The 18545-nt window shown below is 32.3% G+C and overlaps 1 protein-coding gene across 5 annotated transcripts in view; it reads right to left on the bottom strand.

The window, feature by feature from the left end:
- The window catches only part of LOC129237036 (uncharacterized protein CG43867), a 127409-nt gene that overhangs the window by 3529 nt on the left and 105335 nt on the right, over positions 1-18545 (bottom strand). For 3 of the 5 annotated variants that reach the window (XM_054871412.1, XM_054871411.1, XM_054871414.1), the window contains exons 6-10: positions 18219-18501; positions 16530-16642; positions 16264-16443; positions 2225-2320; positions 1615-1956 (exon numbers count right to left, since the gene is read on the bottom strand). In XM_054871412.1, coding sequence (XP_054727387.1) covers positions 1615-1956; positions 2225-2320; positions 16264-16443; positions 16530-16642; positions 18219-18501 — 1014 coding nt within the window. Of the gene's footprint in view, positions 1-1614; positions 1957-2224; positions 2321-16233; positions 16444-16529; positions 16643-18218; positions 18502-18545 lie in introns of all 5 variants that reach the window. The other 2 variants (XM_054871413.1, XM_054871415.1) reach the window with 1 other exon arrangement.

Raw genomic sequence — 18545 nt, 5'->3', positions numbered from 1 at the left:
GTTTGGGAGCACTTTAAAGCTTAAAACTTCTGATAAAAGAATTTGCGTATATATGGATTTCGTGTTAGCGGGTATTACCCGGTGTATTTGAAAAACAAAAATAAATCATGATCTAGCTCTTACCTCTGTCTTAATTTTGATTTTTTATTCATAACCCCACGTGATAGCTCAACTTCGGTGTGTGTTAGTTTGTCTAATAGATGGATGAAAGACTACTCGCAAGTGCAATGAAGTCGCGTTCTTGGTATCTTATCCATTTGTAAAAGGAGGATTGCTCGACCTCATTAGCGGTGGATGCTTGACATATCACTCAGTTTATGAAATCACAGATATGATATTCGCTGAGAGAAAATATGGTCAGTTCGGTGAATGGGAGGGCGTAGATTTAGTGTAAATTCGAGCTCGAATGCTTCAGTTATGGACAACCCTTTGGGCTGCGATCTCGGATAATAAGCGTGTAGTCACGGATACAAATTTGGCTTTGTTACTATCCTTAATTGTTACCAGAGATTATACATCTACGAGCGGTACCAACTCTTCTAAAAGCTTGAATGAAAGGCTGGTTACGAAATAGCGTAAGACTAATCAAATTGAAACCTGGTGTTCGGCTTCAAACAATTACAAGTCAGAAAGGAAAGTACTGCAAATGACGACAAAGCCTACTTGTAATAAGAGCTCTGGCTACTTCTTGCTTCAAAAAGCGAGTAGAAAATAATTACTTGCCATGCGATGAGAACTTAGAACTTGAAAGCAGGGTAGACGAACTGTTAGCAGAGACAAAAGGAAAGTTCGGCAGCTCGAAGTTAGCAGACACAGTTGTAGCATCATAAACATTCCCCATATATGCACGGGGAAGGCTGCTGAAGTCCTTGACTGGATATAAATTCGGTTCATCCCGGTAACGCCCGCAACTGTCGTGCGAACGAGCAGACACAACGATGTCGATTGTCTGGTCTTCCAGGTCTATTCGGAGCGCGGTAGGGAGTAGCTGAGGACGAATGGGTGAGTAATAACAGACAATTCATTTCTGTAACCTAAAGCGCTACTTCGACTTGCACTGAGGGACAGTCCTTATGTTGGTAAGTAAATTAAAATGCAGCGCGGCAAACAAATGAGTGGCTGCGGGTTTTAGCTAACAATTCGTGGATTTGAAATAGGCTGATGCCTCTTACCGATTTTATCTTACCCAGATGTCATCACAATTCTTATGTCTCGGTAACCATTCTTAAATTCTTAATTCGCTCAGGTATATCGGAACACTATTTGTGCTCCACGGACGAATGCTTTAGAGATATTTCTATCTGCAAACTCTCAAGACAATTTTTATATTATTATTTCCTAGGGTTCTAGTGAGGAACAAAGGGCCGTAACAAATTCTTTCTATTCAAATCTGTTCTGCGCTAGTCTCTTAGGTGAGGTTACGCTGAAGCGGTTGTGCACTGTGGGACACACTTAGGCTCATAGCCCATTGTGATGCCTCTTAGCTTCATTACAGTTTAAATAAGGCAATAAACCATTTGGAAATCTTTTTTTTTTTGTATTATCTAAAGATATTTTCGAATACTATCGAACAGACTGTTTTATGCTTTAAAGTAGCATTCTTTATATTCTTACCTGATAGGTGGAGTTCATCATGTGCACCGGTATGGCGTGTGGCAGTGAGTGATGATATGGATTCTTCAGCAAAATTGATAGAACTTCCATGCGTGAAGGTTTCGTTTCGCGTCCACCATTCTTCAATGTGCGCTCTAATGCTCGTTCACAATACGCCGCATACTTGCCTGTCTCTGTTTTGGTATCTGCATTACGTGAAAGATGTAACTTCAAGTACCACAGAAGACGACTCGATTTGGGTACAAATAGAGAGACGGCAAGTGAGAGTAGTTGCCAGCCTTGGACGAACGAATAGGCAGGTGGATTGGATTTACAATCGATGATAGGTGGTGGAGCGGGTGCCTGTTGGAGAGTAAGATAGCAATAAAAATGGATAGCGAGAGAGGGAGAGAGAGATTGAGAGAGAGTGAGAGAGTAAAAAAAATGAAAAGAGTACAAATTAGTCGCCTCAGTTAAGTAACAGTGAGCACAAATTGAGCAAAAATGTGAATACTCAAAAATTAATGATGGAAAGACATGCGTTTTTAAAGTAGGAAAATCTAAAAGAACTCTTTAAATAGTTAATTTTTATTTTTAATTAAGTAGTTAGTAAATTAATTTCCCCCCATACCTGTATGGATGTTGGTGAACTGCCATTGGCCTGCGCGGTGCCACCTTGTTGGGTATCACAAGTAAATAGACTCTGCGTGGCGCACAATAGTAGTTGCTGTAAATTTCGATTTACAAGTTCGAATACCAGGGTTTTTTTTTTCAATATTTCTCGCACATTCGTTAAACATATTCGAGCGAGTGGCGGAGTGCAGGTTCGTTAGTAGCCATTTTTGTTTTTTTTTTGTCATGTTTTTTTTGGATGGGGGCGCGTCACAAATTTTTGGAGTTTTGTTTTTTGAAGGATTGGATAAGGCATGTTAGCGCACATATTTAGTATATACAAAAAAAAAACAACAAAAAGAAAACAAAGAGAACGAAGAGAGCGAGAGAAAAAGAGGCATTGAGTTTGGTTGGTGCGTACAAAATTTTGAATATATTTAGGTACATATTTTCTAAAGATTAGGTTTATTTTTTGTGGTGTAGCGGAATTATTAATGTGCGGGTGGTGAGTATTTTTTGTATATGTATGTGTCACATGTTTTACTGAGTGTACCTATTTTTAAAAGAGCACACACATTGTTTTGAAAAATGTTTGTGTTTGCTATATTTACAAATAGAACGCAAACTAAGATTTCCAATAAAAAAAGTTGTTTTAAAAAATTTTCGAATTTTCAACTACAAACATTTTTTATATTTACAAATATTTATTTTCAATTAATGAAAATTTATTGGCTTATATTTTTACCACAAAAAAAAAACATTTTAGGTGTCAAGAAAATTTTTAAATTTTCGTCTATAAATATTTTCAGTATTTACAAAAATTTATTTTTAATATTTTCAAATTTTCGACTAAGATTTTTCACCAAAATTGGGTTGAATGTAAAATTTTAATTGGCCAAAAATTTCATTTAGTATCGCTAAGGAAATTTTTCTTCCCTTTGAAGAATTGCTGATATAAAATTTTTGACAATTTTTTAGAAACATTTTTGTGACCTACAAAAACAAAAAACAAATGTTTTAGGTTTCCAGAAAATTTTAAAATTTTCGACTACAAATATTTTCAAAAAAATATATTTTTTAGGTTTCCAGAAAATTTTAAAATTATCAACTAGAAATATTTATTTTGAAGTAATGAAATTTTATTCGTTTATTTTTTACTGAAATAAATATTACTTTTTTTACTAATATATTTTGAAATTTTCGACTTAGATTTCCCACCAAAGTTTGTTGAATGTAAAAATTTTAATGTGAAAGAGAAAGAAAGAAAGAAATTACTTTTCTCTCTGAAGAAGTTCTAAAATATAAGTTTCTATGAAAATTACCAACAAAAACTTGGTAGTTAAAATTTTTGCAAAAAAAAAAAATATTTTTAGATTTAAAAAAAAAAAAAATTTAATTTTCAACTACAAACATTTTCAATATTTATTTTGAAGTAACGAATTTTTATTCGTTTTTTTTACTGAAACAAATATTGTTGTTTTTACTATTTTGTAATTTTGACTTTCGTTGGAAATCTACCAAAGTTTTTTCAATGTAAAAATTTTAATTGGCTAAAAATTTTATTGAATATCGCTAAAGAAATACTTTTCTCTCTGACGAAGTTCTAAAATATAAGTTTCTATGAAAATTACCAACAAAAATTTGGTAGTAAAATTTTTTCGCAAAAAAAAAAATTGTTTTTAGGTTTCAAAAATTTTTTAAATTTTCAACCACAAATATCTTCAATATTTACAAATATTTATTGTCAATTAATGAAAATTTATTGGCTTATTTTTTCCCAGAAATAAATATTATTTTTTTGGAATATTTTCAAATTTTTCGACTAAGATTTCCAACCAAAGTTTGTTGAAGGCAAAAATTTTAGTTGTATAAAAATGTTAATGATAATCGCTAAAGAAATTACTTTCCGTTGAGGAAATTACTTTTCCTTCTGTACAAGTACTGAAATATAATTTTCTATGAAAATTTTCGAGAGAAAATTTTGTACAAAAGAAGAAAAAACAAAATATATGTTGTAGGTTTGAAGAACATTTTAAATTTGTGACTACAAATATTTTCAATATTTACAAATATTTAGTTTCAACTAAAACTTTGTGGTTAAAAATTTTCACTTATTTTTTTGTTTTTAGAAAATATTTTCAAACTTTCAACTAATATTTACAAACAAAGTTTTGCTGAATATAAAAATGTATGTGTTTTTTTGGAAACGGTTTTCAAACTTTAAGCTAATATTTCCTACCAAAGTTCTGGTGAATGTAAAAATTTGGACTGGCTTAAACTTCCAATATTTATTTTTTTCTGCACTTATTCTGAAATGTTAATTTTTATAGGCAATTTTAACTAAACTTTTTTAAAGAAAAAATTTAATTTTTTTTTAATTTTTCTTAGTGTAAAAATTTCAACTACCTTGTAATTTCAACAAAGACTACCAACGAACATTTTGTTTTCTATCTGTATCAGTCCGGAAGTGGAATTTTAGAAATATTTTCTACTAAAATTTCTTGTAAAGAACTTTCACAAATATATATTTTTTTTACAATACTTTTTTTTAATTTTCGACTAAGATAGCCAAATAAAATATTTCTGAGCATGAAAATTTGCAAATTTTAAATAGAATCCCTGGCAAAATTTATTTTTTCACTATACAAATTCTGATATAGCTTCTGCTCAAATATGAACGAGACGTTATCAATAAAACGGTCCGCGGATGACATATGGCAAAAATAAATTTTTTGTTTTTTGGTAGGACTGTTATAAGCTTACATGGCCAATTTCAGCGTGATATGTCACATAGTTTGTTTTCTGTGCTACTGTAAACAAGTCAAGCTCGAGTGTGTTCTTCGAATTTAACGATAGAAACTCAAAGAATTTGTTTGAAATATTTTCAACTAAAATTAGGCGTTTAAGAACTTTAGTTTAATTTAATTTCTAACTTTTTTAAATTAAATAATTTGAATAAATTGAAAATAAAATTGAATAAATTAAAATGTTTAGTTTATTAACTTTTAATTTATTAAAAATTATTTTAAATTTATAAAATTTATGAAAAATTATTTTAAATTTATTATTATTAAAAATATTTGATTTATTACTTAACTTTTAGTTTACTAAAAATTATTTTTAATTCATTAAATTTATTAAAAATCATTTTTAATTTATTTATTAATTTATTAAACATTATTTTTAATTTATTAAAAATTAATTGCTATTAAGAACAAGAAACAAAAATCGTTTCTAATGTTTCAAAAATGTCAACTATGATCACTAAACATTTTTTTTCCTCTGTACAAGTTCTATAATGAAAATTTTGGCCAAATTATATTATTATTTGGAAGAAAATATTTTTAAAGTTTCGATCAAGATTTCCAATCAAAACGTTTCTGTGCTTAAAAATTACAACTTTTTTTTAAGATCACCAACAAAACCAAACTTTACAAACATTTTCAATTAAAATTTGGTATTCAGGAATTTTAGTTTCTTTGAAAATATTTAAAAAAAATTTAATTAGATGCAAATTTCGAAATTTCGTTTCTCTCTGTAGAAGCTCCACAAAAAAGAATATCTAAAACATTTCAAACTAAAATTTTTTGGTTAAAATTTTTCATTAAAATATAACATTTAAAAAAAATTATTTTTTTGTTTAGTTTCGACTAAGTCTCAACTAATATAACAGCTAAAAAGTGTTTGCTAAATCGCAGATCCATAACAGCAAGTTTTTCTAAAGATAAATTTTTCTTCGCATTCCTTGAAAAAATAATTTAAGATTTTATAATATTATCTCCCATTGTTATAAAAATCATAAGTAAAGCAAAAAAGCACTAAAACACTTTAGACAAAAAAACTATGCAATCATTTATATTAAACAACAGTTGAAAGAACATAAATTGCATTGAGAGAAGAGTTAGTTGGAAAAAGAGAATAAACGTTTTTTTGTGTAGAGTTGTTAAAACGGATTTGAATGATTTTGAGTAGAGTACTATTTTTGAGCGTCTTTGAATATTATATTAAGTAAATATGTTGTTGTAAAAATTTTGGCTTTCTAAAACGTACGAAAGGCTACCGATTCTCCAATGACTAAGAATTTAATTGATGGCTCGAGGCAAATGGCGTGCAATAGCAAGTGGTTGATGAACCGTGAATGAGCCTAATGGAGTGGCAGAATAGCTCAGAAGATGCTCCGGTATAGGTATCATATTTGTGGCCTTAAGCTATAGATAAATATATCTATTATGCGAACTCTATGGCTCAAGAAAACGAGCGCAAGTTAAATAGACAAATTGCCAGCGAAGCTATGGAGTACTGGACTATTTGAGATCAATGTTTAATTGAGTGTTTCACTGAGTGAGGGAAACAGATAAATTTGAATAAGACAAATTCGTTGAGATGAAAAAATGCATGTGAGTATTTCTGGAATGAGGCAAATAAAAAAGAAAGAATGAGGGTTTGAACAAACTCTTGGAGTATTTTCTTGAGTGAGCTCAACAAATAATGCACAAAGAGATCGAAGAAATTAAATATGCGAGTAAAAAAAATTCATTTGAGTGTTCTTTTGAGTAGTTTTTTGGGTAAGGTAAACAAATGGAACTCAATTAAAACAGATTATTTGAGTGACAAAATGTACTTAAGTATTAATTTGAGTGAGATACACAAATAAAAGTCAGGGAAAACAAACTATTTGAGTGAAAAAATGCATTTGAGTTTTTTTTGGGAAAAATAAATAAATAAGAGTGAATAAAATAAAAATCTTTGAGTGAAAAAATTCGCTTGAGTATTTTTTGGAATGAGTGAAAAATATATTTGGGCCTTTTCTTAGGTGAGATTAACAAATTAGGTACAAAAAGGTTGAGGAAACAAAACATGTGAGTAAAAAAATTAATTTTGAGTGTTTTTTTTGAGTGAGGTTAAGAAAAATAAATTATTTGAGTGACGAAATGCATATGAGTAATTTTTTGGGTGAAGTGAACAAATAAGACTGAATAAAATACCAGTCTTTCAGTGAAAAAAAATGCTTTTAAGTGTTTTCTTGAGTGAGATAAACAAATAAAACCCAAAAAAATAAATTATTTCAGTGAAAAAATGCATTTGAGTATTTGACTGAGTTAGATAATTGAAATCAGCACTTATTTCAATTGAGTTGAGTAAAATTGTGTATGTGTATGAGTAAGTGTTTGAGTGAAAGTGCTGTATTCGAGTATGTGTAGTGAGAAAAACAATAATACTTGATTTTTTTTCAATTTAAATCAAAACAGTCGAGGAATGGAGACTTTTAAAATTAAAAAAAAAAAAAACAAGTAAATGTGTGCTAACTTTTATTAGAGCCAGTGTCAGTGAAGGAGTGAAGAGTAAGTGAGTAAATAGGACTAACAGAATTGAGCTATGCAGTGTACGAATATGCTAAAAGTATGTAGACGAAAATGTAATAAAAATTTACAGCAAGTACTATAAAAAATATGTATGTTTGTAGATATTTACGAATGCATGTATGTATATCTTTAATGCATAAATATTTTGGTATCATTTGGAAAATTGTTAAATTATAAAAAACACACTATTCTTTGAATACTAAGTATTTATAAATATATACAACGTATTTCCAGCAGAGGTTTCATGTAGAGTCACACTATACAATTCACAAAAACAAAAAAAAAAAACAAAAATGAACACTACTCTAACAACATCCTTTGGTTATGTGAGCCAGTGGCTACTATCTGTCATACATCATTTATACAGATTACGCTAAAATTTATTTGGTGGTGGTCAAAGTTTACTCCCCTTCAGGTTGAAACTCTATACGAAATCTCAATATCCTCACATTTGCGGCATAAAATATGTTCAGTAATTTTATGTGTAATACTGCGAGGATAATTCATTTGGAATATACTAACCCTCTACCTCTTCAGCTCTGGCTGGCTGTAGATATCTGCCTGTTGGAGGTCTCATAATGGTATCAAAACGGAACTTTAGTGCTACTTGAGAAGTGCCAGACCGGCAGTTCAACCATTTCACCTACCTACCTAACCCTCTACCTCCTTTATAGATGGGTATTTTTGTCGCTTTCAAAGGGAAATAGGAAAAAGCCAGATGGAATGGGCGAGCCGCTTTGTACACGCGACTCAGTTGTGTGTACAGCAAACTGCAAATGATAGAAAAAAATTTTATTCTTAAGGCAAATCTCCGTTTTGTATCTGCCAAGTGTCTAACTAAATCAGAGCGGTTCTCGTAAGTAGTCGCGAGTAGCCTTCTTCAGAGTAGAGGTGTGATAGACGACTCAGCTTCGGTCTCATGGCGAAACTAAGTAAAGAGTTTAGCAGAGTAGCCGAAAAAGAAACTTTACTCGGTATAGGAGCGAGCTCTTGGGAATAACATAACATAATATGGTACGGATGAGCGTACAAGTACGAGTGGTGTGGCGATTTTAAATTTACAGTGGTTAGTGCCAAGTTGACGCTACTTTCGATGGACTGCATCCGAACAGTAACGAACGTAGAGTTTAGTACTCAAACCATCTCCAGACGAAAAGACTTAGCATTAATACCTCAAGAGGGTCGATATTTCTTTACAGAAGGGGGTTCCATTCGTGTTAAAGGACTACATTGATCGAGTACAGGCATTTTATGTGCTGCCTTCTCGTAAAAGAAGGTCTTCGGCGGAGCTTTGTTGCCAATTTGTGCTGTGCGTCGGAATGGGTGCTGCGGGCAGCAAAGGCTCTCCTTTTAAACGCATTTGTTTTTTTTGTTTTCAAAATTTTAAGAAAATACTCGTGCTGATCTACTCTGTTCTATTTTCGGCATTTCATGAAAGAAAATGTGTATGCCAGTAACTTAGAAATAAATCTTGAACTGAAAACTAGAAGCGATTTGCCTATTAAGGGGACTCTCTTCGACTCACAAGGAGACTATTAAGGTGGAACACGGTGGTCTATAAATGAAAAAAAAACGATTTTTTGTTTTTTCGATATTTCGAAAGTATAGTATCTTAAGAATATACTGAGAAACATTCATGCGGAAATTCGCAATATAATAGCTTCTATAGCCCATTAATTAGGTAGAGAGCGGTCCGCGCACTCCTATACCTCGAACTTTAAACTCATTTATCTCGAAACGACTTTTTTGGGCCTGGTGTTGCAAAAAAAAAAAAAAACTATTCAATTGAATCGTCTGAAATTTATTTTTTGTTGTTCACAACATCAATGGCTATCACCCGTACTAGAATCGTATTATTATTTTAACTATTTCGTATTTTTTTATACAAAAACTGAAAAAAATCCGATTTTTAGAGTATCAAATTTAAAACCGCGCCATTTTGTCAATTTGGGTTCGCAACTAAGTAATTGCGGATTTCACTCATAGATGGCTTCAGCTGAATTCTTAGGTTTGCAGAGGTAGTACAAATGTAAAACACATTTTGTCATTTGATAGTTGGCAATTCAGCATCAGAAAATCGCATCGCAAGCTTGTAAAAAGTTATGTGGGGCTTATGGTGACGAAGCCTTAAAAGAACGGCAGTGCCAAAATTGGTTTGCCAAATTTCGTTCTGGTGATTTTTCACTCAAAGATTCGGATCGTCAGAGTACAAAACGTGAGATTGCAGAGAAGCTTCATGTATCACATACATGCATTGAAATTCACTTAAAACCACTTGTGGCTATGTTCCAAAACTCGATATATGGGTTCCTCTCGAACTAAAAGAAACGCATTTAACGCAACGCATTAACAGCTGCGATTTGCTAAAGAAACGTAATGAAAGTGATCCATTTTAAAAACTATTGATAACTGGGGATGAAAAGGTGTTGTTTATAAAAAGATCAAGCGGAAAAGATCCTGGAGTAGGCCAGGTGAACCAACTCAAACAACATCAAAAGTTGATATTCATCAAAAGAAGATTTTGTTATCAGTTTGGTGGGATTACAAAGGAATTGTCTACTTTGAACTCTTACCACACAACCGAACGATTAATTCTGATGTCTACATTGAACATCTAACAAAATTAAACAATGCAGTTGAAGAAAAGCGGCCCGAATTGACAAATCGAAAAAGTATTGTATTCCATCATGACAATGCCAGGCCACACACATCTTTGGCCACTCGCAAAAATTATTGGAGCTTGGTTGGGATGTTTAGCCACATCCACCATATAGTCCTGACCTTGATTATCTGATTTGATTACTTTTTGTTTCGATCTTTACCAAACTCCTTGAATGGTAAAAATTTCAATAATGATGATGTTTGACATCGAACCTGATTTACCATAGTTTATTTCTAATAAAAACCAGAAGTTTTATAAACGTGGGATTATGATGCTGCCTGAAAGATGGCAAAAGGTCATTGATCAAAATGGGCAACACATTACAAATAAAGTTATTTAGTTCCATGAAAAAATTGTCTTTGATTTTCTAAAAAAAATCCGCAATTACTTAGTTGCCAACCCAATAGTAGCGGGACATAGCTACAGTCATACTCATTAATAATTTCTGTGGTGTTTGTGTGTCAGATAAATAAAAGAGCCAAATGGACAACACCGTCCAGGTCAAATTTTTCGAGAGAGGTAACTTCAGCGCCATTTTTTAAATAATTAAAATTAAAAAAAAAAACATTTTTTTTTAACATTTTTTTTTTTAATTTTTCATTTTTTTATTGTAAAACATTTCCTGAAAATACCCAAAATTTTCAAGCTCTAGACCACCGGGACCCTTTAAGCGAATATTGTGTACCATATTTACTTTCTGCTACAAGAAAAATGGCAAAACTTTGCAAATCAATACTGATAATCTCAAAATGAGCCACCTCTTTTAGACTCCCCTTGTTTTTACCAGCACTTGATTTTTTCTGTCTTATTTTATTATTATTTTAGAATACAACTGATACATAGAATACTTCCATATTTTTTGCAAAAACATAAAAAAAATATAATACATATTTACGTATGCATGTGGCTTTTTTTAATTTTTAAGACAGTTATGAGGGAAAATTAATATATTTTAGTTTAAGCCTTATTCATAAAACAAAAATAAAAAATGTGCTCAAGTGCCATTTATTTTTATATATTTTTTGTTATTTTATTATTATTATTTTATTATTTATACATATTTTGTTTTTTTTTTGCATGCTATTTTTTACCTTTTTCTTATTAAAAAAAAATTAATTAAATTTTATTTTTATTTTTACCAGTGAGGCTTTTTATGAATAAGGCTGTTAAAAGCTAAGTTAATGTTGTCACAAATATACACTACGGCTTGTTATCCTAAGTGTTCAAAATTATTAAAGTGTTTATTTGACTACTGGGCATGCAACACTAGAATGCATACTGGCAAGTTTTTTGATTTTTTTTTTAAAGAAAAAATGCAAAAAAAAAAATAAAATACTTTTTTAACTAAGTGTATTCAAGGCGTACTCAGGCCCTTTGCTCCTGGAGGAGATCAGGAAAGCAGTAAGTAAGAAGTAAGTATTCAAATACTGAGGTTAGGTATGAAGCAATAAATATTTTTTATAATTTTATTTGAAAAAAAAAATTGTTTTGTGTTTTTGTCATTTATTTATTTCAAAAATTTAAAAAGTTGCCAAAAACCTGCAAACAAAATTATTTCTTTAATCGTAGCGAAATTGAGGTTATGTCTGAAATTTTAAATATTTTCATTTTATTTAAAAAAATATTTTATATGCTTTTTCAGTTTCTATTTTTATTATTGTATATCCTAAACGAATAGTTAATGTTGTTTAATTACGTTTTTTGAAAACTTGTCTAATAATTGCGAACAAAAATATTCTTTACCCCAGGATTGAAATTTAAATATGATTGTTAATTTTTGTCCCCAAATATAGTATATTTTGGTATTTTTATTTTTGAATTGTTTTTTTATTCACAAAACAAAAAAAAAAAAGCCTAAAAGCTACAAAAACAGATTTTTTAAGTGAGAGATAGAAATTTTAAATACTTTTTCAAATGTTTGCTTTAAGAAATAGTTAAGTTGTTTAGTACTTTTATTATTGATTTATTTTTTATTTACAAAAAAAATTGCCTAAATATTGCAAAAAACAAAAAAAATATTTCTCAACTGGGAGATAGAAATTTTAATTATTTTTGTTAATTTTTGCTCACAGAAATATTACAATTTTTTATTTTTTGTTATAGTTTTATATTTTGTTCAAAAAATCTAAAAATTTGTCTAAAAATGCAGATATAGGTAAGTATTTTGTAAGTGAGTGCAGCGAAAGTGAGTTTAGGTCTGAAGTTTTTAATAATTTTGTGAATTTTTAATATTTTTGTAAATTTTCATAATTTTTGTAAGTTTTCAATATTTTTGCAAATTTTTAATAATTTTGTAAATTTTTAATATTTTTGTAAATTTTCAAAATTTTTGTAAGTTTTCAATATTTTTGCAAATTTTGAATATTTTTGTAAATTTTTAATATTTTTGTAAATTTTTTTAAATTATATTCTTGCAAATTTTTAATAAAGTAAAAAGTTTTTGTTATTTTCACTCTCGTATTTTTTCGTTCTAGAAATAAAAAAATTGTTGACTAGCCATCGAAATTTAAAAAATTAATTGTTTCTTTCAACTTAAGCTCAGATTTTTTTATTTCAAAAAGTCTGTCAAACTTTGAAAATTAATTCTTTGCTTGAAACTTTAAGCTCAGAATTTTTTTTCAGAAATATCTGCACGCCGAGATTTGTAAAAATACTATATAATGTTTTTTTTTTGTAAATCTATTGACTAAATTTTTCTCCTAAAAACACGATTGATTTAATTTTTGTGTTGTTTTTGTATTTATTATGTTAAGAATGTGCCGTGCATCGTATACTCGTATATTTATGTGCTTGTGTTGCCAGTTTTATTCAGTTATACCTTTTTTAAGAACAATCAAAAATTACACCACCTCTTCGGTTTTTACTCAGGCGAGCAAGCTTTTTAAAAGCGCATTTCAAAAATTCAAAAGCGAAACCTATTCATTTTTTGCAGTGTAAAATAAAATATTAAAATAGCAAAATGCAAATTATTACACAAAAATTATACTAAACTAAATATATGTACAAAAATCTGTAAAAAATATTTAAAATTCGATTTCTGAGCGCATTTCTTCTATTTAAATATTTTAAGGAGCACACGCCATTTTTTAAAACTTCTTGTTTTGTAAAAGTGATATTTTGAAAATTTCTTGTTAAAATCGGTTGGGAGACATTGAAAATATAGTATTTGGTCACGTGGACTGTAGAACGAGTGTCCTGACTAAAATGGAAAAAAAGTTTTGTGAGTTCTAGAAAAGTTCTGTGGTTTTCATTTTTATGAAAAATTTGTGTGAACATTTTGAAAATTTCTCTTTAAATATATTATACTTTGGGAAGCACTGAACGTAATCTAACTATTTGAAAAAGGGTTTGGGAAGCGCTGAACGTAGTCTAATTCTTGGGAAAATGGTTTGAGAGACACTGAACGTAATCTAATTCTTTGAAAAATGGTTTGAGAGACACTGAACGTAAACCAACTATTTGAAAAATGGTTTGGGAAGCACTGATTAAAATTCTTGTAGGTTAAAATGCTATCGGAATAAGTTCGGATAAAATTTCGTAAATGTGAGTGCAGGTCTGACCATATTTTTTTGTAAACATCAAATCAAATTAATCTACGCATTTTTCTATTCTTCCAAATATAGTTTGGGAGTACCTGAAATGGCTCTTCGTAAGGGAAGAGGGTGAGGTGAAATTAAAAAAGTTATGCTAGAAAATTAGACACCTAACCGCTGGCATCATGTGGAGTGGCGGTGGAGAGTGTACAAAAGGTGGCGACATCAGCGACCTGTTATCTCCATCTCAACCAATTTGACAGAATCAGCTGTTTTGCTAACGAAATAACTGAGTACTTGTATTCATTTTATTGTTGTATTAACTATTTTTAATTTTTATTGTTACTCACGAGCGAATTTTCCTTACAACAATTGTTACGTCACAGCCAGAAATACTCCCACAGATGACCAAAAAAGGCTATCAAAGAGAAGATGATAGAATATTTTTTTTCTCTCTGCACTCTGAGCATTTGTTAAGCTCTAAAGTTAGCAAGCCACAGGCAGGTATAGTATTGCCTGATAGACTTTTAAAGCCACCTATAATCACTCTACCCGCAGCACAGCATACCTTCTGTAAGATCGTATGATCCAGACATTACTCAGGAATCCCCTATGTGCAGCAAATATTTTGTAGCTCTGTTGAGAATTCCAAATGGGGCATGTGGACATGGAAAAATGGTTATTTAAGAACTACTCACAGGGTCATTTTCTAGCTCATTTTTTCGGGTGAGAGTTAACCTTAATTTTCCTTCTCGAGTATTAAGGCACTTTTTGCCACCTCTTTTTAAATTATGTAAAACAAATTATGACCTGAATGCACCATTTTGATCCATATGCCAGGAGTTGAAGTCATATTTTCACGTTTCTTGCTCATAGAACGAGCACCCAATTGGGCTGAGGATTAAGAGAGCGTTTGCGATCCAACTATCATATTTTACCCATATTCTAATACCTCCACATTAAAATACCTTTCCCCACATCTTCTAATAAATGTGTCTTAACATCTGTCAAATTTCTGTTTTCACTTTGCCCCGCTTTCTCATGTGGGCAGCTTCGGTAGGTGAAATGGTTGAAGTGCCAGTCTGGCTCCAACAGGCAGATATCTACAGCCAACCAGAGCTGTTGATATACTGGAGATGGTTGACGGGATTTAGGTTGGCGCACTGCGCCAGGCTGGAGCACCCAGTGACTCGCAGAAAGGAGTACCCAGTGAACTTAATCGGCAGCTAGCCAAACCCGAACATTTACAGAGAAAGTGCTCAACAGTCTTCTTCTCTGAAAGGTCCCCACAGCTTCTGCAATGGAGGTTAAATAGTAATCCTAGTTTTTCCGCGTTTGTGCCGATTGTCGATCATCCAGTGACCGGTAAACACAGCTACTAATTTGGAAATTGAATGGCCAAAGGACTTTCTGAACCTTTCGTATATTGTCCTGGGGCCAAAGGGTTTTCGAAATCGCACATGAAGAAATGGAGCTCCATCTTTTCTGCGCTTTTCTGCGAAATAATTTGTGCATTTCCCCTTTAATAACTGTCAGGGGGATGCTGATGACCGGATAGGCCGGGTCTCTGTGGCCAATTCGGCCGCCTTCCTAGCAAGCTCATTAGCAATTTCATTTCCCCCTATGTTCCTATATCCTGGAACCCAGATCAGAGAAATGTTACCTGCACACCCAAGACATTTCATCTCCGAGCAGCTTTCTGTCTTAACATTTCATTTCCAAAATGGCATCAAGCAAATCGGATCGGTAAAATGAAAATTGAGTTGTCAAACTACGGAATTACCGCTAATGATAAGACAGTAATGGCAAGACAGATATGTTTCAACAGTGAAATTCCCAGTCACCATTTCATATTGTTTTTTTAGCAGAGCTTTTGTTTATACAATCTATAGAAGGTCTAGAATTGGGGTCAGATTTCTATTGGGGGTCATTCAAAAGGCAGTCACGCAAAAACCGCTCAATTGCGGTAGCTGTCAAACTGACTGTCATTATTTTAAATTAGGTTATGTTACGTTAGGGTAAGTTTTTTCAAAACCAATATAAATTCCAGTAATTACTAGATTTTAACGGCATACAGAGAACCCTGAGAAATCTTTCGTTAAGTAAACCTTCATTGAAGACATTTTTAAGCCGAAAAACTAACATCGTCGAATCTCTATACCAACAACCGAAAACCATTAAAAACACAGAATAGAAAATTTACAAAAATTTATATAAAAAATTAAAATAACTAAACAACTACCAAATCTAGTGGACTAATTCGGTGCTTTGGTTTAGTTCAATTAGGGTTAGTAAAAATCGACAAACTATACCACGAGTACCCACTAATGCACTAATTTTTAAACTAAGTGAAACTACTGCTAATAAAAATGAACACAAAAAAAAAAACAGAAACGAAACACAATTAAAAAAAATCAAACTAAACACGGGGAACTAAACATGAAAAGCTTTTGCAACTTAAAAAACTTACGCGCGTTTGCTTGCCCAGTTTCTTGTTTACCTGGACGCCGACACTCAGCTTTTGGCCCGTGTGCCGTGATGTTTGCTTCACGAGAATGCCTATCATTTCCGTTTGCAATTCGGGCATATCGAGGCAGTGTTGTAGGGCATTTTGTGCCAAGACGACATGATAATCGATGCCGGGTTGATTTACAGCGACCGACATAAACAGTTGAATACTCTGTGTATGCGGAGGGAAAGGAAGAGGAAAAAATAACTAAAGGCATAAGCGGAAAGTTTTGCGAAATTTCGATAAACCGAACTTACCTTAAACAGTTTAATAGCTTCTGGTTGCATGGCTTCCGAGTGCAGCGAGGTAAGCGGTGAAGTGATGGCGTCTTTGGTATGCAATAAAATTGGATGGCGCCATAGAACACAATCTGTAGGAAAGAGTTGAATGTTGTATATATAAATGTTCAATTTCATTATAACAGCACAAAATATTTCACAAAAACTCATAAGCTGTTGGCTACGTTTGCTGGAGCTTAACAAAAAAGGTCAATTTGGTTAGGCATTAGAGAAACTGAAAAGGACGTTCGTGAGGGTATTTTTTAGAATCTTCGAATGCATTGTTAAATATATTATTTTGTTCAATGAATGCGAATTTGAAACCGAGAGCCAAAGTATCTGTTCCCAGTTTGATTAACGAGCCGGCATCTCTGAATAAATTGTACTACAAATCAGTCAAGGTTGGCAATTGCGTTCTTGTGACAGCTTAGAACGGAACCTACATTCCGATCAGTTCTTCGTGGGAGAATTTGAAACCGAATAAGCCAAATAATATGTACGCAAGTGGAAAGAAGGATTGGTGGAGGCTTCCACTTGTCAGCAAGTTTTTACCAGCTCTAAAGTCATGCCACGACGGTTTTATGCAACCGGAATGACCCAGATACGAGTATATATCCGGCCAAGGACTGTCACTTTTGCAGCATTCCTCGTATATGTAAGGTGAATGTTTATGCTGCTATAACAACAACAACATGATTCCCCATCAGCTTAGGTAGAGCAAACAATTTACTGATCAGTAGAGTTTGAAGGAGTTTAACATATTTTCCGATAGCCAAAATAAGACAACCAACGACAACTTTGACTTATGCCTCGATCGTCTCGAAATACCTTCATATTAAACGGATATGGGGATTACGTCATAAAGATATTCCAGGAAATTGTAGGAACGATAGATTGATTGGCTTAACAAAACAATCTCGAACTGAATTCTTTTACCAAGAAGCCTCGGATTGACTCAGCTGGCGCTGGATATGTGAAGTTACAAATCTTTCTTGACTAGTAGTAGATCGAAGGTGATCGGTCAGGCTCCTCAGGCTAACAAAGCTGTACGTTTTAAGTAGAGCCCTTATTAAACTTTTTATTTAATTCAATATCATTTCCATATTGTAAAACTTATTTGAAAGCTGAAGGGATGAACTCATCATCTCTCGAGACTGAGATTTTTAGGCATATCTTGAATTCTACTTCATTAACCCTTCTGAAGATCCAGTAGCCTTTGGAATTTTCTTACCAGCACAAAGTGATTTTATAATTACCCACTTAGTGGTTGCCCCTTTGTTTTTATTGTTTTATTTATCTATAAGTTGTTTCCTAATAGCGGCGGTTTCTGGGCAGTCAGTGGCAAACAAAAATTTTAGTAATTTCTGCCATGATGAAGTTTCTCATAATAAAAAAAGGGCTGCCATTCGGAGTTGACATAGAACTATGTATGTATAATAGGACAAGCTCAGTCAAACACCTAACTATGGATGTTCTATAAAATAAATGATATACCTACAATCTTTGAGAGTTCAAGAGTTTAAGAAGGAGGTCCTGTGTTTAATTACTTCTATCTACACAACCTCTTACGGGTTATAAATTTATGTCACTTCGCTAGAAATGCGTAACACTGGGACAGCGCACACCCGACAGTTGTGATAACAATAGACTTTCTCTACCAATACTCACTTGGATCTCCATCAGTCTCCATAAGTTTTTGTACGAGTTGCTCGTATTGTGTGCCCGCATTCGGGCCACCACCCGACACTACAGTCAAATGGTATAACCAATTATCACGTTCCTGTTTACCGGGTAGTATAAGGTATGTAGGACCTTGATGAGCTGGATAAATGGCAACGGTCATACGTGCTTGACTCTGTGTAGGATCTTCACGTTCCTCTGAATCGGAATCCGAAACATGTTCGACCTCTTCGACGCGCGCATCGCGCATATTAATCTGACCGAGCGGATTCTGGAGACAACGAGAAAGCAAGTGAAAGAGAGAGAGAGAGAGAG

Source organism: Anastrepha obliqua, chromosome 2 (assembly GCF_027943255.1).
Source record: "Anastrepha obliqua isolate idAnaObli1 chromosome 2, idAnaObli1_1.0, whole genome shotgun sequence".
NCBI classification, from domain to species: Eukaryota; Metazoa; Arthropoda; class Insecta; order Diptera; family Tephritidae; genus Anastrepha; species Anastrepha obliqua.
This window is presented reverse-complemented; position numbering and strand designations above follow the sequence as displayed.